At 59.2% G+C, this 18,978-nt stretch overlaps 5 protein-coding genes across 5 annotated transcripts; 4 read left to right on the top strand and 1 right to left on the bottom strand.

The window, feature by feature from the left end:
- Positions 1–106: 106 nt before the first annotated feature.
- C8Q71DRAFT_909496 (uncharacterized protein) lies at positions 107–2,872 on the top strand (the record flags this gene model as incomplete). Its single annotated transcript, XM_047929047.1, has 3 exons — positions 107–779; positions 834–2,411; positions 2,468–2,872. Exons 1-3 carry the CDS (start codon positions 201–203, stop codon positions 2,870–2,872), a joined length of 2,562 nt encoding a protein of 853 aa, XP_047776192.1. The 5' UTR covers positions 107–200.
- A 754-nt stretch (positions 2,873–3,626) lies between these two features.
- C8Q71DRAFT_712876 (P-loop containing nucleoside triphosphate hydrolase protein) lies at positions 3,627–6,010 on the bottom strand (the record flags this gene model as incomplete). The annotated part of the gene is made up of 5 exons (XM_047920883.1): positions 3,627–4,081; positions 4,145–4,623; positions 4,684–4,943; positions 4,993–5,619; positions 5,675–6,010. 5 exons carry the CDS (start codon positions 6,008–6,010, stop codon positions 3,627–3,629), a joined length of 2,157 nt encoding a protein of 718 aa, XP_047776191.1.
- A 948-nt stretch (positions 6,011–6,958) lies between these two features.
- C8Q71DRAFT_183646 (peptidase S8/S53 domain-containing protein) lies at positions 6,959–9,523 on the top strand. The gene is made up of 6 exons (XM_047916827.1): positions 6,959–7,847; positions 7,900–8,014; positions 8,070–8,722; positions 8,776–8,963; positions 9,023–9,170; positions 9,225–9,523. The coding sequence occupies exons 1-6, from the start codon at positions 7,158–7,160 to the stop codon at positions 9,387–9,389; spliced, it is 1,959 nt and encodes a 652-aa protein (XP_047776190.1). The 5' UTR covers positions 6,959–7,157; the 3' UTR covers positions 9,390–9,523.
- Positions 9,524–9,959: 436 nt separating this feature from the next.
- Positions 9,960–11,543, top strand: C8Q71DRAFT_860243 (uncharacterized protein; the record flags this gene model as incomplete). Its single annotated transcript, XM_047927772.1, has 2 exons — positions 9,960–11,471; positions 11,526–11,543. 2 exons carry the CDS (start codon positions 9,960–9,962, stop codon positions 11,541–11,543), a joined length of 1,530 nt encoding a protein of 509 aa, XP_047776189.1.
- Positions 11,544–13,624: 2,081 nt separating this feature from the next.
- On the top strand, positions 13,625–17,720 carry C8Q71DRAFT_875106 (glycoside hydrolase superfamily). The gene is made up of 9 exons (XM_047928381.1): positions 13,625–14,423; positions 14,479–14,772; positions 14,831–15,037; positions 15,093–15,208; positions 15,268–15,353; positions 15,581–15,720; positions 16,281–16,425; positions 16,528–16,747; positions 16,809–17,720. The coding sequence occupies exons 1-9, from the start codon at positions 13,838–13,840 to the stop codon at positions 17,325–17,327; spliced, it is 2,313 nt and encodes a 770-aa protein (XP_047776188.1). The 5' UTR covers positions 13,625–13,837; the 3' UTR covers positions 17,328–17,720.
- The last annotated feature ends 1,258 nt before the right edge of the window (positions 17,721–18,978 follow it).

The following is an 18,978-nucleotide window of genomic DNA, read 5'->3' as shown; positions in this document are numbered from 1 at the left end:
AACAACGGCCACCGGAGACGCCACATCCAAATGCGGTCAACGCGTTTATTATCTAAGCTGAGGTATTTACTAAGCGCCTGCGCAATGTCCTGCACGAGCGTCTAGAGACGCGTCTCGTCGCTGTTCGGTGTCTGACGCGTCGTGTCTCCTCTGTCGTGTCTGACGCGTCGCGCTCTGTCTCCGTGTCTCCCTGCGCCACGATGTTATCTATGACAACTCTACAGACCATTCTCCAGTTTATCCACGCGCAAAACACCACACTCTCCGAGGTCGTGCTTGCTGTCATCCGCAATCCTACGCTCGAACGGAACGCGCTCGCGCACGGCCTTGTCGCGAACACAACCAACTTCCTCACGGCTCTCAGTCGTCATGGGAAGATGCGCGACGCGTTGGATGAGTGGGCACATAAGTACATGAAGGTACAGTACCACAACTCGGCTCGGCGGCTCACCGAGAAGAAGAATGGCTGGCACTTCAGCGCGCTTCGTGCGACAGCGAAACAGTTCAACGACTTCCGAACGGAAGACATGGCGAAACACATGCAAGAACTCGAGCCCCAGCTCTGGGATCTCATGATCTTTATGCTGTCGGGCGAGGACGCAGCTCCGCTCGGGAGCGAGGATGGGGACACGGCGAGTGGGGAGATGAATGAAGACGAGTACTGGGTGGCTCTTGGGGATGATAGGGAACCCGCACCTGACGCGGCGAGGCCAGACGAGCCGCCACAGACACGGCGAGCGAGGATAGTGCAACAGCGGCGCTGCGGTTTACGGGTTATTGTGAGTCTCACTGCCTTCTCTCAAGTCATGCGACGAGCTGACCGTTTCTTCCAGAGAGCTGCTGTGATCTTGTCGTTAGTCATGCAGACCATCAATCAGCAATGCAATGCTTTAGGTGCCGTGAACGGTGGCTTCTTCCACGCGTCTGTCATGCCAGACAAGGCTCTCAAGGCCCTCGCTCATATGGGAGTCTCTGTCTCCCCGGATGCGATCAACAATGCCGTGAGATCCCTGTCGCAGGAGAGTGCTGTGTCGATCATGGAGCTCGGTCGATCTCTCACAGCTGCGTTTGCGTACGACAACTTCGAGTTGAAGCTCCATACAAACACACCAACCATTGAGAAGCCTGGCGGGGACCTCAAGCACCTCACATCGGGAGACATCTTTCAGTTGGACCACGGAGTGGTCCCAGCAGACCTTCGCTGCTCTCAGGTGCTCTGGGCTACCTCACTTCTTAATCCTGCAGCATCAGCAACACTGCAGCCGCGTGGATTCAAAGACTTGCTGATGCTGCACCCCGAGACACCGCATGCGAGTGGACTAAGCCGCAAAGGGCTTTTCAATTCCTGGAAGTTCGTGTATGACCTCACGCACTTCGGCCCGGCATATTTTCGTCAGTTCACCTCAGAGATTGGTCGACCACATCCTGTCGAGTGCATCCCCGTCACGAAGCTTCGTCACCATCCCGCTCGAACAATGGATGTCAACAACTCCACCGTTGATGGGAACATCGAGGCGATCCAGCAACTCTGCGCCCAGGCAGGGATCGGCGATCCAACGGCGATCTATGCCACGGGCGAGGAGACAGACATCTCTGAGTATGTCGTCTTGTTCCATGGTGACCTAGGGACGATGGAGCGGGTTGTGTCCGCACTTAAGGCACGTTCAATCGAGGACACACCTTGGGCCAGGCTACAATTTGTCGTCTTCGTACCGGGGCTTTTTCACTTCAAAATGGCCGCCGCGGATGGCATCTGGCGTATTTGGATCAAACCTAAGCACGCTCGTGGCGATAACACCTTCTTACAATATATCGGGTCCCTTCGTCCACTCGAAACGGGCAAGTTCAGCTCAAATCCCACGTTCCGACAGATGCACGAAGGAATTCAACATGTCGGGACAGTGCTGCGCCTGGATGCTTGGCGCGTGGAGGTCTCGAGGAAACTGAAGAACGATATCACCCTTGAGACGTGGGCCGAACAAGAGAAGCCAAGCATAGGCGAAATATTTGCGCTGGCTGTGGGCCTTGCTCGGACCTACGTCGCAGGGGAGGTCGGCGGTCCACGGATGTTTAACCTCCGGCGGCAGGGCGCACAACGGGACGAGCAGCGAGAGAATACACTTCTCCTTCATGAGCACTTGCTGCTGTACGAAGAGCTTAGCTGGGCGATGAATGCCGGTGACATTGGCCGGGTTGAGACAGTCCTACCGTCCTGGATAGCCATCTTCAAGGAGACTGGCAAACACAAGTACGCCCACCATATGACAAAGTTCTTCACCGATGTCCATTATGTATACCCGCCACGTTTACGGCGAGCAATTCGGTTGAACATGCTCGTAAACCCGAAGGGCAAGCCTGACTCCTTCCGAGGTGTTGATTGGGTCGAGGAGTTCAATAACCTCCTCACAAAGGTACTCATCATATGATCTGCATAGCCAGAGCTTAGACTGACCTGCTACCCCCAAAGGACACATATGGCGGAGAGAATTCTAATTACACCATCAACCGTATCATCACCGAGTCACCAAACATTCTTACATACCGAAGCTGTATTGCGAACGCCGAGCGGAACTACATCCTCACTGGCCTTACAACAGCTCGCGGCTCTCCCGACATGACAAGGACATTCGCGGCCCTTGCTTCGCGCATGGCGGGCGAACTCAAACCAAACGAACATATCGCGGGACGGAAGAGCAACTACGTCATCCCCGACACCGTGGCAAAGGGTACAGAGACAATGGTACTATTAGGCCATTCTACGGAGGATACTGACATGGCAGACGAGGGTGGTGGCACGGGCGAGACGACTGGAACAAGCGGGGGTGTGATCAATCAAGTGAATGTGGAGGACATAATGAACGTAGACGGGTAGACTTCAGCGACGCAAACCTGCAGTAGCATTGGCACTATCACTATAGAAGTGTCGCGGAGGTATAGGGGCCAACAGCCCGGCTGTTGTCCCTGCAGTCGCATGATTACATTGTATGGTCCATACAGTAATAACATTCTCACCTTCAGTTGCAATCGCTTGCACAGAACCCGCCGGCCCCGCACTGCTAGCTTCGCGCTCACGCTCTGCGATGATCTCAGCAAGAGTCTTGACCTGTGCATTGCGACGGTAGCTCGGGGTTGAGAACAGCAGAGACGCCAGTGGATCGTCGAATGTATGCAATGATCGCGCAGGCTGTGTGGCAGTGGGAGTGGCAGGAAGGGTGGACGAGGTAGGGCGGACAAGTGGCCCGGCATCGGGACGAGCGTTCCTGCTGTCTGATGCGTCTGACACCGTAGAACTGAGCTGCGCGGGCAACGGGGCTGTTTGATCTGTTGTCTCTCGCATTGGACAACTGCGTTCTAGCAAACAGTCATCAATTGAGTCGCACGCAGATGACAGACTACAACGAATCACGTACTGTTATGCCCTAGCTGCCTGCAGATACCACACCTCCGTTGTTGCACAACAGCCGGCGTTGCGTGCGCAGCGTCAGGAACGCGCGGTGTTGCAGGGCTTTCGGACACGCTAGAGCCTTGTCCTCGAGCAGGCAGTGGTGTCGAAGTGAACGGAAGGTTGAGGGGGAAGTGGCTAATAGACGTCAGTCAAACCACAGTACAAGGCCACGTATTGAGACTCACCGCAGGATAATCTCCAAAACACCCTTCCCATACCTATCAACCTCATGTGCCGGCCACTTCGTCTCCCGCTTGATGTCGTCCAGGCAGCCAATTTTCTGTGCACGCGCGCACTCGACCAAGCGCAGCATGACAGACTCGGGTAGGATGAGATCAGGGCGCAGAGTGTAAGCTAACGAACCATACTCGTCTTCAGCGCATTTGAGACGGAAGGCGTCCAGAGCCGTTGTAAGATCGCGTCTGGTATCGAGCATGCCAGCGTCCTTCGGAAGTCTAGATGCCCTACTCGGAGGGGCCACTGGTTCGGTACCAGGCGCCACAGCACTGCCCTGATGCCGCCGATACTGCGAGAAGATGGAGTGTTCTGGCGAGCAGAGAATACAGCAGATTGAAGAGGTACGAGCAACGCAGCGAGTGCATCCGGCGGGCAGGTCGGGGCGGCATAACTGATGGTCTGAGACTGATGAGAGCGTCAACACGTGCAGCGCCCACATATGCAAACACGGGTCCAACATACCGGTTTTGTCGTTCGCATAGAACGCCATAATGGGCTTCCTATGGCACTTGAACGGCCGTGTTCCTGCGTTAATGAACGCGTCCATCTCGGGCGTGAGCAGGTCTTCAGCCGTTCGTTTTGCTGCTTGCTGCGTTTTTGGCTTCTCCTCCGATCGGAACTCCAAGCGCAGCATGGCAAGATCCTGCAATGCCGGAGTTGTATTATGGGTATGTATCGTGACATCGTTCAGCGGAGACTTCTGACGTGCATCTGAACCTGCCGGTTGCTCCGGGCGTACAGGATTCTCCACCACGTCACGATCACTGTGCGCGTCTGGAATGCGTGCAGCCGGCGTGGCGCGGCTTGGATTGTTATGCGTGTTCAAAGTGGTTGCTGGACGATCGTGTTGCAAGTTCGCGTCGTGTACACTTCCTGCAGTTCGATTACCAAGCAAGTTTGAGTTGCTTGCGGTTGCGGGATGATCACCGAGTGCTGTTGCACTGCGCGGCGTTGCAGGACGATCACTACGTGTGCTGGGCTCGAGCGGCCCGACCTGCGACTTGGCAAGCCGCGCAGCCTTTGCGGAGCGGGACGGGGCAAGCACGTTTGCAGCTTTACGCTTTCTAGTCTCTTTGGCTTTCTCCGCGCGTTCGGAGGCCTTTGCTTTCTCGTCATCGAAGTACTTGGATTCCACCAGAAAGATTGCAACACCGTCCAACAATAGGTCCCGCACAGCACGCCCGAAGCGCTGCCACAACGTGTTCAAGTCACACGTCAGCCGCCATTGGACCACTAGCCGTATCTTTGCGACGTTGATTCCCTATGGAGACATGAGTAGCATGTTGGAGGGTGACACGGTGAGCACCTACCATCCCAAAAGAGTCCGTGCAACACAGGCCGTACAGCTCACCATTACTGAACGCCTTCAGTGCCTCTTCGCGGAACAGAGACGTCATCCGAGAGTTGAACCACATGACCTTCGACTTTGAGTCGCGAGGTAAGCGGCTTCGCAACCTTTCCGCGGCCGCAATCGAGTCTTCAATATTGTCAAAGAAGACCAGGAAGCTTGGGGTCTCGTCGCCAGGCTTCCAGTCAGGTGGGATGAGGAAGTCCAGGTCTTCAAAGCTACGCAGTGAGTGCTCAATGCGGCGTACTTCAATGTGTACGTTTGGCCTGTCGTTTGATCGCTGAAACACGATACAGTCTTTCAAGGACATGTGCATTGTCTTTAGAGTGTTGACCTTGAGCTGGTCATTGAACGTCGCACTGGCCAGCAAGAACCGTGTATGTGGCAACAGGTAGCGCAGCCGGTACGCCTTCTTGTAGTCTGCGCGGAAGGAACTCCACGTACTAATGCAATGTGCTTCGTCCCAGATGATCGAGATCAGCCGCGACGTAAATTTTGGGACTTTCCAGAGCTTCTCGAAGCCGCCGCCCTCCTTGAAGAGCTCCTCGGGATTTGTGATGATCGCTCGGTATCGTCCGTCCTCGATTTCCTGGTGTGATGGTGAGCCAATGCATTATATCTGCTAGCTACATGAGGGACAGAACCTGAAAGAGCTTCGCAGTTGCCGTATCCGCGCGTACATCGCACGCGCTGATACCATGTTGTTTTAGCTCCGTGACGTTCTGAGTGCCTAACAAGTTGAGCGGCGTGACTACCAGCTGTATCCCATCCTCTCGGAAGAGCAGAGGCATCCAGAAGGTGAGTGTCTTCCCTGAACCAGTCGGTGCAATGGATATGATATCCTTGTCTCCCTTCAGCGCGGCGCGACATGACTCTGCCTGCCATCGACATGGCCGCCGTCCAAGACCAGCGAGAGTCTTCGCATAGACTTCTTCAAGTGTAGGGACTTTCGGTACTGGGTCTGCAGCACTGGGGGGCATCGCGGGGAGGCTGCTGATGGTTCGTGCGTTCGCGGCAGGTTCAATGGCTCACTGCAATGTGCTACCTCATCATGTCGAATATTCCCGGAAAAACATATAGATTTATTGGTTTCCGGGGCCGGTGCACTACCAAATGGAGGGCGTGGGACGCCGCTCGCCGGTGTATACACATGTTTTCTGCCAGCCGCTGTAGGGAGGTAGAGGGGAATAAGGTTTGGAGAAGTTACATAAGACAGAACACGTGATCGCTGGACTTAGCATCGAACGGCTCTTCGACACTTCGCATTGTACTGACCATCGACACGGGGCCCCCTACCTCCCTCAGCGGTTGGGTAGGAGACTGGTCCTCGACCAGTCTTCTACTTACCGGCCGTCTTCTACATATGTCGTCCTCTTATCCCGAATCTCTCCCTCGGATGCAAACAGTGGTTATGCTACATCTGCCATACGGACTTATCGGGATTTCACTAACTCGAGTAGGATTTGCCTCCGTCACCTTCGTGTCTGGATTGGCCCGGTGAACGGACAGAGGCGTGAGTTTGCATCTCGTCGAGTCACCAGAAGTCCATTTGTTCGTAGCTTCAGCTGACCGCCTTTGACAGGCCGTGTGGAAACGGAAAGGCACGAAGAACAAGGACACCCTGCGATGGAAAGATGTAATTGCACCGCCTACAAGCCACGATATCGGTACACACACCTTACCAGACCTTACCTGGCCCGGCCTGGGGTACCGGTAGCGGGGAGTCATGGGTTTCCTTTACCCCAGCAGGCATCTGGTAAAGCTGTTTCAAGTCCTTGCTGGTGCTAGAATGGGCTAGTCTGCGCAACGATTAGCATTATCCTCGTGTCGTCAGCGTTTGATAGCGCTGAGTACGATCAAGCTCAAGGGCCATCAGCGGATACGTGATGAGCCGACCAACGCAGAACTTGGAATGCGTCTATCCTTGGTCTATCCTGGCGACTCGCAGGCTTTTGCAGGCCGAGCGTCCTTTGCCCATGCGGTTCTTGATGCCGCCATTGCGTACAAACACTTCCTTGGCGACGGATATGGCTCCCCGTCTAGACGTCGTGCGCCCCGCGCGCGAGTATAATAAGCACAACCACCGAGACGAGTTTCCCCGTGGACTAACGCGTCCTCATCTCCAGGATGATGTTCTCCACTCGCCTGGTCGCCTTCCTCGTCCTCGCTGTCTGCGCCGTTGCCTTCCCCTCCCCTGCAGGTCATGTCGTCCACGAGGCACGCGACCGCGTCCCGCGGGGATGGGCCCCAGTGCGACGGGCGGAGCCAGACATGGTCCTGCCCTTCCGCGTTGGTCTTGTGCAGCCCAATCTGGAGAACATCGAGGAGTACATCATGGACGTGTCCCACCCGGAGTCGCCGAATTACGGTAAGCACTGGACCCCAGCGAAGGTTGCGGCGACGTTCCGCCCGACGAAGGAGTCCGTGGACACCGTGCGTGGCTGGCTCATTGAGAGCGGGATCGCGGCCGAGCGCGTCAAGTCAGGCACGGGTGGGAGCTGGATGAAAGTGAATGTGACGGTCGATGAGGCGGAACGTCTGCTGGGCACGGAGTACTACGTCTACCAGTTCGGTGAGGACGAGAGCCACACGCACGTCGCGTGCCACGAGAAGTACCACCTTCCGGAACACGTCTCGAAGCACGTCGAGATCGTGTCGCCGACTCTCCATTTCGACGCGAAGCCTCGTGGTCCGGCTGGACAGTGGCAGAAGGTTGGTAGCAGGGACGACGCGACCTCGAACTCGACCTATGCGGCACATGCGATTGGCCAGCCCGGCTTCGGCACGAGCTTCCCGAAGACCAAGGGTACCATCGAGGTAGCTGCGTCTTTGTCTATTGTTCGAGCAATCCCAGTGACAATCCTTCCAGGGCATCATCAACGAGTTGGAGAACTGCGATGAACAGATCGTCCCTGACTGTCTTCGGGCCCTATACTCCTTTGAGTACTATCCTCTCGTCCCGGACAAGAACTCGCTGGCTATTGGTAAGCATAACGTATACTCTACCATGGCGCACATTGGCACTGACTGGCACTGTAGTCGAGTACACTCCTCAGGCATATGTCGCAAGCGATCTGGACATGTTCTTCGGCAACTTCTCTCCAAGCCAGGTTGGCCAGCGTCCCGTTCTCTACAGTATCGACGGTGGCTACATTCAGACCGACTACGGAGGTTTCGACTACAACGGCGAGTCAAACCTTGACCTGCAGTACGCCATGTCCCTCGTCGGGTCGCGCCAGCCCGTGCAGCTCTACCAGGCGGGCGACCTCTATGAGGGCGCGTCTTTCGGTAATCTGCTCGACGCGCTTGACGCATCGTACTGCACGTTCGAGGGTGGTGACAGCTCTGAATTCGACGCGACGTATCCGGATCCGTACGGAGGCTACGAGGGTGCCGAAGACTGTGGAACCGTCACGCCGGCGTACATCATGTCGACGTCGTATGGGTACACGGAGGCGGATCTGACGCCTGCGTATGAGCAAAGGCAATGCGCCGAGTATGCGAAGCTTGGGCTGCTGGGCATCACGGTGCTCTACTCGTCTGGAGATTATGGTGTCGCGGGGAATGGTGGTGTCTGTCTGGACGCTGACGGCCAGGAGGACTACTATGGTGACGTGTTTGCGCCGGGCTTCCCCGTTGACTGCCCGTATGTCACCGCGGTCGGTGCGACGCAGGTCAACCCCAACGCCACGGTACGTGCGCGTCGTACTCTTTGGTGCTGTATCGTGCTCATTTTCGTTCAAAGGTCCTTGAGCCCGAGAGCGCCTGCGGGCAGGTCATCTACTCTGGTGGAGGCTTCTCAAATGTCTTCCCCATGCCCTCGTACCAGGCATCTGCTGTCGAGCACTACCTGACGAACTACCCTCCTGGCTACCCTGCCGGCACTTACAACACCTCTGGGTCGCGTGCCTACCCTGATATTTCCGCAAATGGGTACGTGTAGTCGCGCAGTCCTCTACGAAGGTTCCGCAAACTGACGTGGGGCTTCTCAGTGCAAATTACGTAGTCGCTGTGCAGGGCGAGTACTACCTTGTCTACGGCACATCATGTTCTTCTCCTGTCTCTGCGGCGATCTTCTCCGCGATCAACGACGCCCGCCTTGCTATCGGGAAGTCGCCGATTGGGTTCATCAACCCTACGGTGCGTTTCCTCGTTACACACTCACCGCTGTCTGATTGCTCACGTCTATGGCAGATCTACACGCCTTTGTTCAGCGCGGCGTTCAACGACATCACGACAGGCTCCAACCCTGGCTGCGGCACGGAGGGCTTCTATGCACAGCCTGGATGGGACCCCGCCACGGGTGTGGGAACCCCGAACTTTGTGAAGCTGCTGGCTCTCTGGCTCACTCTTCCTTGAAACTGGACACGATTATGAATGGACTCACGCAACGGACTTGATGACTGGAAACCTTGTGGACGATCGGTATCATGTGGGCTTGTCGCTTGGTCTTGAATGTACGGAACATGGACTTGTGCGATGGTTCTTTGGTGTGTGTCTTCTCAAGTTCTTGTATGAAGTCGATGCATCATGCGCTTACATTGATTGAGTCACGAGAGCATGGTGAGTTCATCGGCTCTGCGAGTACTCGCCCGTCTGCGTTGAAAGCATTGTCTAACCCTCGGGGATGCTAAACTGCGCTACTGGCGCACCCGGCAATGATTCTTATCAGCACGTCCGTTCGCAAGATTCGGTGCTCATCGCGTCGGGGAGGCTCGCGGTCGCCTCGCTGATCCGGGCATGCCCATTACCCAGTAGGTTTGCAATCAAACCTTGTAGCACCGAAAGGTAATGTTTGTTCTGAGTACTGGTACGATGCCGGGAGCTTCCGTGCTCGCCTGTTCTTCATATTGTGGCTCAGTACGTACGGATGTTCCCAGCCCCTCCCCGTCCTCAGTCCGCACATCTCCCCGGCCCTCGGGCGTCGCGATGGCCTCTCCCACCGAATACAAGGTCGCAGGCGACCCGTTCAACAAGCCAAACGCCGACGTCATCTTGCGTTCGTTGGATGGGACTCACTTCCACGTTCACTGGGTCGTCCTTGGCCTCACATCTGGCTTCTTCGAAGACATGGAGAAGATGCCTCAGCCTGCCGGCGGCAGCGAACGGGCCATCATTCCCGTCCAAGAGGACAGCGCGACGCTAGACGCGCTGTTGCGTTTCATGTATCCTGGCGGCGACAAACCGGCCATCGACGATATCATGCGGATCGGAGACGTCTTGTGCGCAGCAGTCAAATACCAGGTGGATGATGTGGTCAAATACTTGAAGAGACAGCTTTCGCTCTTCGATGACCCTCTCCGCGTCTTCATCGTAGGATGCCTCGCCGATCTCGAGGACGTGGCGTATCAGGCCGCCATCGAGTGGTGCCAGGAAAACGCGTTCGACCTCGAAGACACGTATGTTCCGGAAATGACAGTTCTCCCATCCGCGACGTACTTCCGGCTGCTCCATTTCTGCGATGCGCTCAATCGAGGAGGCGAGATCTCGGAGAACTACAGCTTTACGCGGCCTCCCAGTGTCCTCGCGAGCTCTGCGCCGGAGCCTACCGCGACGTTCACCGTACCCAGCCCGTTCAATCGGCCGTCCGCCCATGCGAACATCATCATCCGCTCGAACGACAAGGTCGATTTCTACGTGAACGAGGGCATTCTAGCCTTGGCCTCGAGCAAGCTTGAATCCCTCCTCCACGACGCCCCGGACAGCAGTCCCAGGTCTCACGACGGCTACCGCGTCCTCGCCCTTCCCGAAGACGCCAACATCCTCCTTCCCCTCCTACAACTGACATACCCGGTCGTCAGCCCTCATATACGGGATTGGGAGCTCCTCACCCACGTCCTGCTGACAGCGTACAAATACGAACTCGTGAGGGCGGCGGAGCTCGCGAAGCGTGCATGGGTCAAGGAGATCCCGACGGAGCCGCTGCGTTCGTACTTCATCGCCGTGCAGCAGGGCTGGACGGAAGAAGCGAAGCGAGCGGCACGACATGCGGTCCTACTCCCCGCGGACGAGTACTGCCCGGAGATGGAGCTCGTCCCCGCGAGCTGCTACGACCGATTCCTCCGGTACCGCCAGAAATGCCGCCGGAACGTCATCAGCGCGCGCCGCGCGTTCATGGACGACCTGTACCTGCACGCGGCGGTGGACCAGCAGGAGGTCTACGATACGTTCTGGCACGCGCACGACGTGTCGACCATGTTCCATTACTCGCTGCACGCTACGTGGGCGCGCGCGGGGGCGACGAGCCCGGGGGTGCGTCCGAGCCAGTGGACGGCCGCCGGTCCACTGCCGCGGGCGCTGGGTCTGGGGGGCGAGTGGCCCGCGCATATTCAGCAACTCATGTCCTGCTTGCATACGTGGAACGGCCGGCATGGGGACATCTTGGAGTTGATACATAACTATGATAAGTATGGTGGACAGGCCATGGACGCCGTTGACCAGGTGAGTGGTTCGCCGATTCGAGGTCTCCGTGTATGCTTACCGGCTCGTGTGCAGTTGGCCTTTGAAGTCTGACTTGATCATCACGTACGACATGTACTGTCTGATATGTGCCGTGGCGTTCGGGATTCTTTGCTCGCGTTGCGCGGGTCGGGATGCCAGAGCCCATCGAGGTTGCGGCGACACGGGGTCCACCCATCATGGGGCCGCTGACGTGGTCTCTGTGTCGCCGTGACTACTCGATGGGCTTTGCCTAGCATTCCGAACGCGCACGATGCCCTTATAAGAGCAAAGCGTCCCGATCAATCCACGTCTGTTTGTCCACTGCTCTGATCTCAGCTCTGACCATTTATCTTGCTTGCTTGTAGCTACTACATTTGAAGGACCTCGTACAATTGCATCATGACGGAGAAGGCGAATACAGTATGCATGGAGTGGACGGTCCAGCATTCATCAATGCTTTGCCAATGAATTCGTCGACCTGCGTAGGCGACCGTGTTGGTACTGGGATGCACTGAGCAGCGTCAGCGCTAACCCTCGGGAGAGCCTACGTACCAGCGACGCCCCAACGTCTATGCCCTAGAATCAGCGCAGTCATAACGTAGCCAATGTCTCGCGCTGACCCTCGTTCGGCCTGTCAGCGTCAGGCTTGAGAACAACTGCGATGATGGTCACACGCAACTAATCGCTGCCACAGCAAACAGAGGTACTCAACGCGTTCAGTCGGTGAGTAGACGGAGACAAGGCGCGCCATTCTTTTGTTGGAGCACAGGGACTAGTAGAGCGCGTGGAATTGTCCCGCCTCCTCACCCACACTCGAACCTCCCCCTACGGCAGCTGGAATCCTTCGACGGGCCGACTCTGCGGGGACGAGCAACGAGGGGGCTGCACGTCCGCCGTGAAAGGAAGGGCACGACGCCGGCGCGCGGACACTCGCAGCGAGCATCGATATACGTCGGTGCCGAGACCTCCGCAACGTTACCATCTAGTTCGGACCTGCGCACCAATAACGCAGAACATCGCTCGAGCGCAGGACGTACGTTCTCCTAGGTGTACATGTTCCCCGCTCATCGACGGATTCCCTGTCAACACCGGCATCCCTGCCTGGGCGACGTCTCCTCGTAGGGCCGCGGATCTCGCGACAGAGTTGTTGTCAATCTTGCTCTGCGACGCGCTGACTCGCAACGAAGCGTTCGAGCACTGAAGCTGAAGCTTGCGTATCGCATCGGCCCCGGCGTAAGCCCGCCATACACGAGGTCACCGGCCGAATATCCAGGCTGTGTGAGTGAGGAGCTGAGCTGTTTTAACGTTGCGATGGTCAACTGGGCTGCCTCCGAGTCAACTGGTGCACGGACAGGACGTGTTGCAGACGGCCGCTACGTCCGGGGTTCAGAGGCATCTGCGAGTCGGCTTGTGAGCACCGTACGAACCTCGCAGACGAGGACTTCAGATGGCTGGCCGGCGACTGTCCCGCACGATAGTGCGCGAACTTGAGTTTACGAGTCTTACGCTGAGAATAAGTACAGCGCGCAGGGATTTGCAGACCAGCTGAGTGCCCTGAGCGCGAGCAATACTATTACTTCTGGCGTGAGGGCCCTGTGGAGCACGCCTGTGAGCTGTCCTATCAATAGATAGCGCACCGACAGGCTAGCGTACCTCGTCGCTATCGCATCTCGACCCCGGCGAGAGCATACGTGGGGACGACGCGGGGAGGCTTGGCGGTGCAGAGCACGGCGGTTTGCACGCTGGAACGGGCGTCGGGGAGACCGACCGTCAGAGAAGGAGGAGCCGGCGGGGAGAGCGACTCGGAGCGAGCGAAGGACTCGTCGAAACAAGGTTCGGGCGAAGCGCGTGATCCGAGCTGCCTGCCGCCTGCCGTGACGCGCTTCCAGAGATGAGCCGAGGTGTCGAGGGCCTGGGGAGCGTGCACCCGAAGTGCGCTGGGCGAGCGCGATGCCGTGGTCGTCCACCGAGGAGAGTGCAGCACGGCGAGCTGGGGCGGGCGGGGCGGGCCGACGATCGCTGGCGGGCAGATCGCAGAGCCGGCCCGACGGCGGGCTGTCTGACAGCGGCGGTAGCGCGGCGCAACACGTTCTCCCTACGTCGTCTATGACGCCATATCCTGCCTAAAAGCTACGCGACTGCGCTTCCCCAGATCCTGGTTGCTGCAGGGCGGTCACGTGCAGCGATGGGCAGGCCTCAAGAACTGGTGCATGCATGCGGCCGCTCGCTCAAGCTGTGCGTGCTCCTTCCCCATCTCCCTCCCCGCTCCCCGCCTGCCCCTCCAACTCTGTTCCCAGTGCTACCGAAGTTGCCTCCACCCGTAGATCGTCCAGCGCCACCCACCACGGCCTCCCACCCAGCGACCAATGTCCTCTGAGTCCTCCGGCCCCGGCGAGCCCGGCCTTGCGCCGCCCCAGCCTCTATCGGGCGACCGCGCCTCCGTCGGGCGCGCAGACTCCTACGCGGACTCCGCCACCCACGCCCCGTACGTCCCCGGCCCCGGCACGACCACCGCGCTCGAGCCCTCCGAGCCCTCCACGCCCGTCGGCGCGTACGCCAGCCCCGCCCTCGCCCCCGCCGCCGCGGAGACCAGCCCGTTCATCCCGCCCGCCACCGCGGACCCGGAGGCCGCCGCCGCCGCCAAAGACACGAACGCCGGGTCGAAGGAGGCGTTGGCGGGCGCGGGCGCGGTGGGTGTTGCAGCGGCGCGCCCGTGGTACCACTACCGCCGGCCGTGGATCTGGCTCGTGGGCTTCCTCGCGCTCGCGGCGGTCGTCCTCGTCGTCGTCCTCCCCGTGTGGTTCGTCGCCGTCAAGCCGCACCGCGGAGGGCCGGGCGCGAGCGGGGGTGCGGGCGGTGCGGACGGGGGCGCGGTGACGGGCGGGAACGGGAGCACGATCACGACGGCGAACGGCACGACGTTCACGTATACGAACAACTTTGGCGGGTACTGTAAGTGGGTCTTTCCGTCCGGGCGGGATCGCCGTTGAACGTTGACCGCGCGCAGGGGTGTACGACCCGGCGGACCCCTTCAACAACTCGGCGCGGCCGAACGCGTGGACGCCGCCGCTCTCGGAGGCGTGGAACTTCAGCACGAACAGGATCAACGGCGTGAACCTCGGCGGGCTGTTCGTCATGGAGCCGTTCATCACGCCCAAGTACTACCAGCAGTACGCGGCCGAGGGCGCGATCGACGAGTGGACGCTCGACACGGCGTTCCGCGCGAAGGCGAACATCACGGAGGTGATGGAGCAGCACTACAGCGGGTTCGTCACGGAGCAGGATATCGCTGAGATCGCCGGTGAGTGCAGCGTAGCGGTGGGCTGCGCGCGGGGACGGGGCTGACCGTGTGCGCGCAGGGGCGGGCCTGAACTGGGTGCGGATGCCGATCCCGTTCTGGGCGATCGAGACGTGGAGCGACGTGGGCGTCGCGAACGGGACGGCGGTCGCGGAGCCGTTCGTCGCGCGCATGTGCTGGCAGTACATCCTGCAGGTGTTCCAGTGGGCGCGCAAGTACGGCATCCGCGTGAACCTCGACCTGCACACCATCCCCGGCAGCCAGAACGGTCAGTCTCTGCGGTTTCGTGCGGTGGTTCTGTTGGCTGAGGCGGGCGGTGGCAGGGTATAACCACTCGGGCAAGCTGGGCACGGTGAACTTCTTGAACGGGATGATGGGCATCGCGAATGCGGAGCGGGCGCTGGAGTACATCCGGGTCATTACGGAGTTCGTCACTCAGGTAGGAGCTGCTCTTCGTCTGGTAGAGGCGATCGGCGTTGCTGACGGTCGACGCTGCAGCCGGAGTACCAGCCGCTCATCCCGATCTTCAGCATTGTGAACGAGGCGCTGCTGCAGACGATCAGCCTGCCTGTGCTCACGACTTTGTACGTTCGCTTCTACTGCTTTCGGCTGTTCGCAGGACGATTGGCCCGTCAAGAAGGCGTACTTGACCGTCGGCGCCGTTCAGTTGCGACGGTCTGGTCCGCCCTCGTCGCTACAGTCTTGGTGGGAAGGGGCAGACCGATACGCTCCGCCCTCCCCACAGGGCCGATCGTTTTGGAAACAGCTGTGATACCGATGAGTCCCGTACTGAGACTGGACGGCCGCACAGCTACTTGAATGCACACTGGATGGTCCGCAACATCACGGGCGTCGGCGAGGGCAACGGCCCGTACATCGCGATCCACGACGGGTTCATGGGCACCGCGTACTGGGCGGGCTTCCTGGAGGGCAGCGACCGGATCATCCTCGGTGCGTCCCTTGTGTGGTTTGGATCCGGAAGTGTTGCTGACGGAGCTCTTGTCTTCTCTCTACTTGCTCTCTTCGTGGCCGCGGTCTGGGCCCTCCGACTGCGCATCTGTCCTCCCGCGACGCCCCGCACGCTCCGTGTCTCCGTCTGTCGTACCGATCGGTCGGCTCGCATCCGCGTCCGGGCGGTGATCCGCACTGTGCCTGACGTGTCCTCTCCTTGCTGCGGTGCCCCCGATCGGTACGCGTCCCGGATCACGTTCTCGTCTGCCTCTGCGCTGCTGCGCGTTGGCGTGCGCTGGGCGTGCTCGACGTACCTGTCACGGTGGATGGGTCATCGTCGGCTCCGAACCACAACGACGCCGCGCGATCCCCCGGCTGTCTTCGCGCTCGGTCGTCTTCGCTCCGTGATCTTCGTACTGCGTCCCTGTCACTGCGTGTCTCCTGGCCTGGCCCGCGCTCTCGACTTCACATGCCCGCCGGCACCGGGATGGAAATGGAAATGGAAATGGAAATGGCTGCGCGCGCCCCTGTTTGGCTGCTGTGTGACTGACTTGTGACAGACACGCACCCGTACTTTGCGTTTGATAACCAGCCGAACAACGAGCCGGTCAACGTGACCGCGAACGGCACGACCGACGCGTCCGTCTATGGCGGGCAGTGGCCCCAGATGGCGTGCAGCTCCTGGGGCCCGGGCATGAACACTAGGTGCGTCGCGCGTGCGCGTGTTTGCGCTGCATTGGTATCTGTGGCATAGGGCTGACAGTCATCTCCGCTTGCATCTTGTTTCTGTTCGGGGCACGATGCTAGCCGAAGCGCATTCGGCGTGACCATCGCGGGCGAGTTCAGCAACGGCATCAACGACTGTGGTCTCTGGGTCCGCGGCGTGAACATCAGCGCGGCGTACGTCGGCAACTGCGACTACTGGGCGGAATGGGAGTCGTGGAGCGACGAGACCAAGGCGGGGCTCAAGACGTTCGCCCTGGCGAGCATGAACGCCCTCGGCGACTGGTTCTTCTGGACATGGAAGGTGCGTCGTGTCCCTGCCCAGCCCGAGGGCTACCCACTGACGCGCCGCTCCCCCGCTGCAGATTGACAGCTCGTCCACGAGCGGCACCGTGGAGTCTCCGCTCTGGTCGTACAAGCTCGGGCTCGAGCAAGGCTGGATCCCGCGCGACCCGCGCGAGGCCGACGGGATATGCGAGTCGCTCGGCGTCGCGCCGAACGCGTGGAACCAGTCGTACGCGTCGTACGCGACGGGCGGGGCGGGCGCGAACGCGGTCGCCGCGTCGTCCGCCGCGGCGTACGGCGTCTGGCCGCCGAGCTCGATCAACAACGTGCCCGCGGCGAGCACCGGCTTCCTCCCGCAGTACACGCCCACCGCGAGCGTCGTGAGCCTCCCGCCTGCGAGCACGTACACCGCTGCGACGGTGGGCACGGGCAGTGGGTGGGCGGACGGGGGCGATAGGAGGAGTGCGCCGACTGCTATTGCGGGGTGTGAGTACCCGGATGCGTGGAACGCGGTCAATGCGGCGGTCCCGACGAGCGGGTGTGGGGCTGTGGCGAACGAGAGGAGGGGCTTGCCGCCGCCGGTGGTGACGAGTGTCTGAGCGTGACGTGCGCTGGGGAGGACGGGTGTGCCTCCGGAGTCCACAGCCGCGGCTCGAATGTTTGGCTGGCTGGCTGACTGACTGACTGACTGACTTTGCTTTGCATATACACATGATTTACGCGCGCCCGGTCGGGTCGCTTCGCTGCGCCCCTCCCATCCACACACAGTACCGCGCACTACTACGTTGGCGCATACATCGCTACCCTGATATACCCTACCCCACCTGACCGCCATACCCCCGCGAGCACGAAACTTGTTAGGCCCGTATGTACATGACGTCGACGATTCTGCATGTAGCACTTGCTGGCTGCCTTACATCTACATCGATATCCTCATAGACGTTCCGGATCCCCTCTTCCCTTCCCTTCCCTTCCCTTCCCTTCCCAGCCTCCCTCCATCTCCATGCTCCTGCCCCTTTCCCTCTTGCATTGTTACGTGCTGCCCTCTTTTGTTTGCTGTCCTTCACTTATCGTACGTGTCCTCCCGGCTCCGCTTGCTCTCATTGTCTGATGAGCCCGGACTCTTGCTATTCGTCGTTGGTTAGTTAGTTAGTGATGCTTATCTATTGCTCTGCTAAGCTTCCTCCTATCTCTCTTATCCCTACGTACAGATATACGCATACCACATAGAGGAAACAGTTGCAGTGTGAATGTGGGTCTGTGAGATGGCCTTCGAGTACACTCCGAGTAGGGCGTATTTTCCACTTGGGGTCGAGGTTGGTCTGCGACGGTAGGGGTGATGCGGGCGGTATCGGTTGTGCAGAGAAGACCGGCCTCTCCTCTACTTGTGACTGTGCTGGCTGCAGTGGCAATGCATAGGCTGGCTCGCGAAAAATATCCCAACTCTCGCGCGACTCGCACAATTATTCCTACCATGAGTGGTACTATTCTGTCAAGTCGGCTGTCATGTCATGGAGGAGGAGGAGGAGGAGGAGGAATCCATTTAGCCACCGGCTGTAGGCGCACGTGCGATCCTCAGCGTCTTGACGGTGACAGCGCTCACTATTTACAACACCACGACCCATAGTACTACCGGCTACACTACCATGAACAGTACAAGACATCATCCAATCATCACCATCTTCGACAGGCCCCTAGAGACCACCTCTTCCGACGCGGCCGTCCGAGAGCACGCCTTGGCCCACTAGCCACACATGGCTGGGCGGGATTTCCGTGTTAAAACCAGGGAGGAAAAATACTGAAAAACCTCCAGGCATCAGTGGCGGTCCCCCGTCCATCTGATATAACTCACACAGTTCCAGGCGAAAGTCGGCCAACATTGGCTGTCCTGAGGTCCCCCGTGCGCTTGACGCGCAAGCATGACGGTACCTAACGCACGGGATGAGATCGGTCGAAGATCGCAGTGACGACGTTCCGAGACCATTGTACCTTGTAGTAGTGTAGCCCATACGTTCCATAAGCTGCAGCGATGATGTAGTCTCACGCGGGACAGCACTGCGAGGCGCTCGCTACGAGAGCTGGAGGAGCTGTTCCTCTGAAGTGATCACCACCATGGGGACATTTTCGCAGAGCAAAAACACGGTATGGACATACTCCGCGAGATGAGTGACGGCGTCCGCATCCCGCGTGACTTCCGCAAGGAAGGCGAGAGGCGTGGTCGCCAGCGAGACACGTAGAGATGTGCGCACC

This window comes from Rhodofomes roseus, assembly GCF_022264815.1.
Source record: "Rhodofomes roseus strain CIRM-BRFM 1785 chromosome Unknown C8Q71scaffold_18, whole genome shotgun sequence".
In the NCBI taxonomy this organism is placed as follows: Eukaryota; Fungi; Basidiomycota; class Agaricomycetes; order Polyporales; family Fomitopsidaceae; genus Rhodofomes; species Rhodofomes roseus.
The sequence above is the reverse complement of the archived record's forward strand: the minus strand, read 5'-3'. Positions and strand labels throughout refer to the sequence as shown.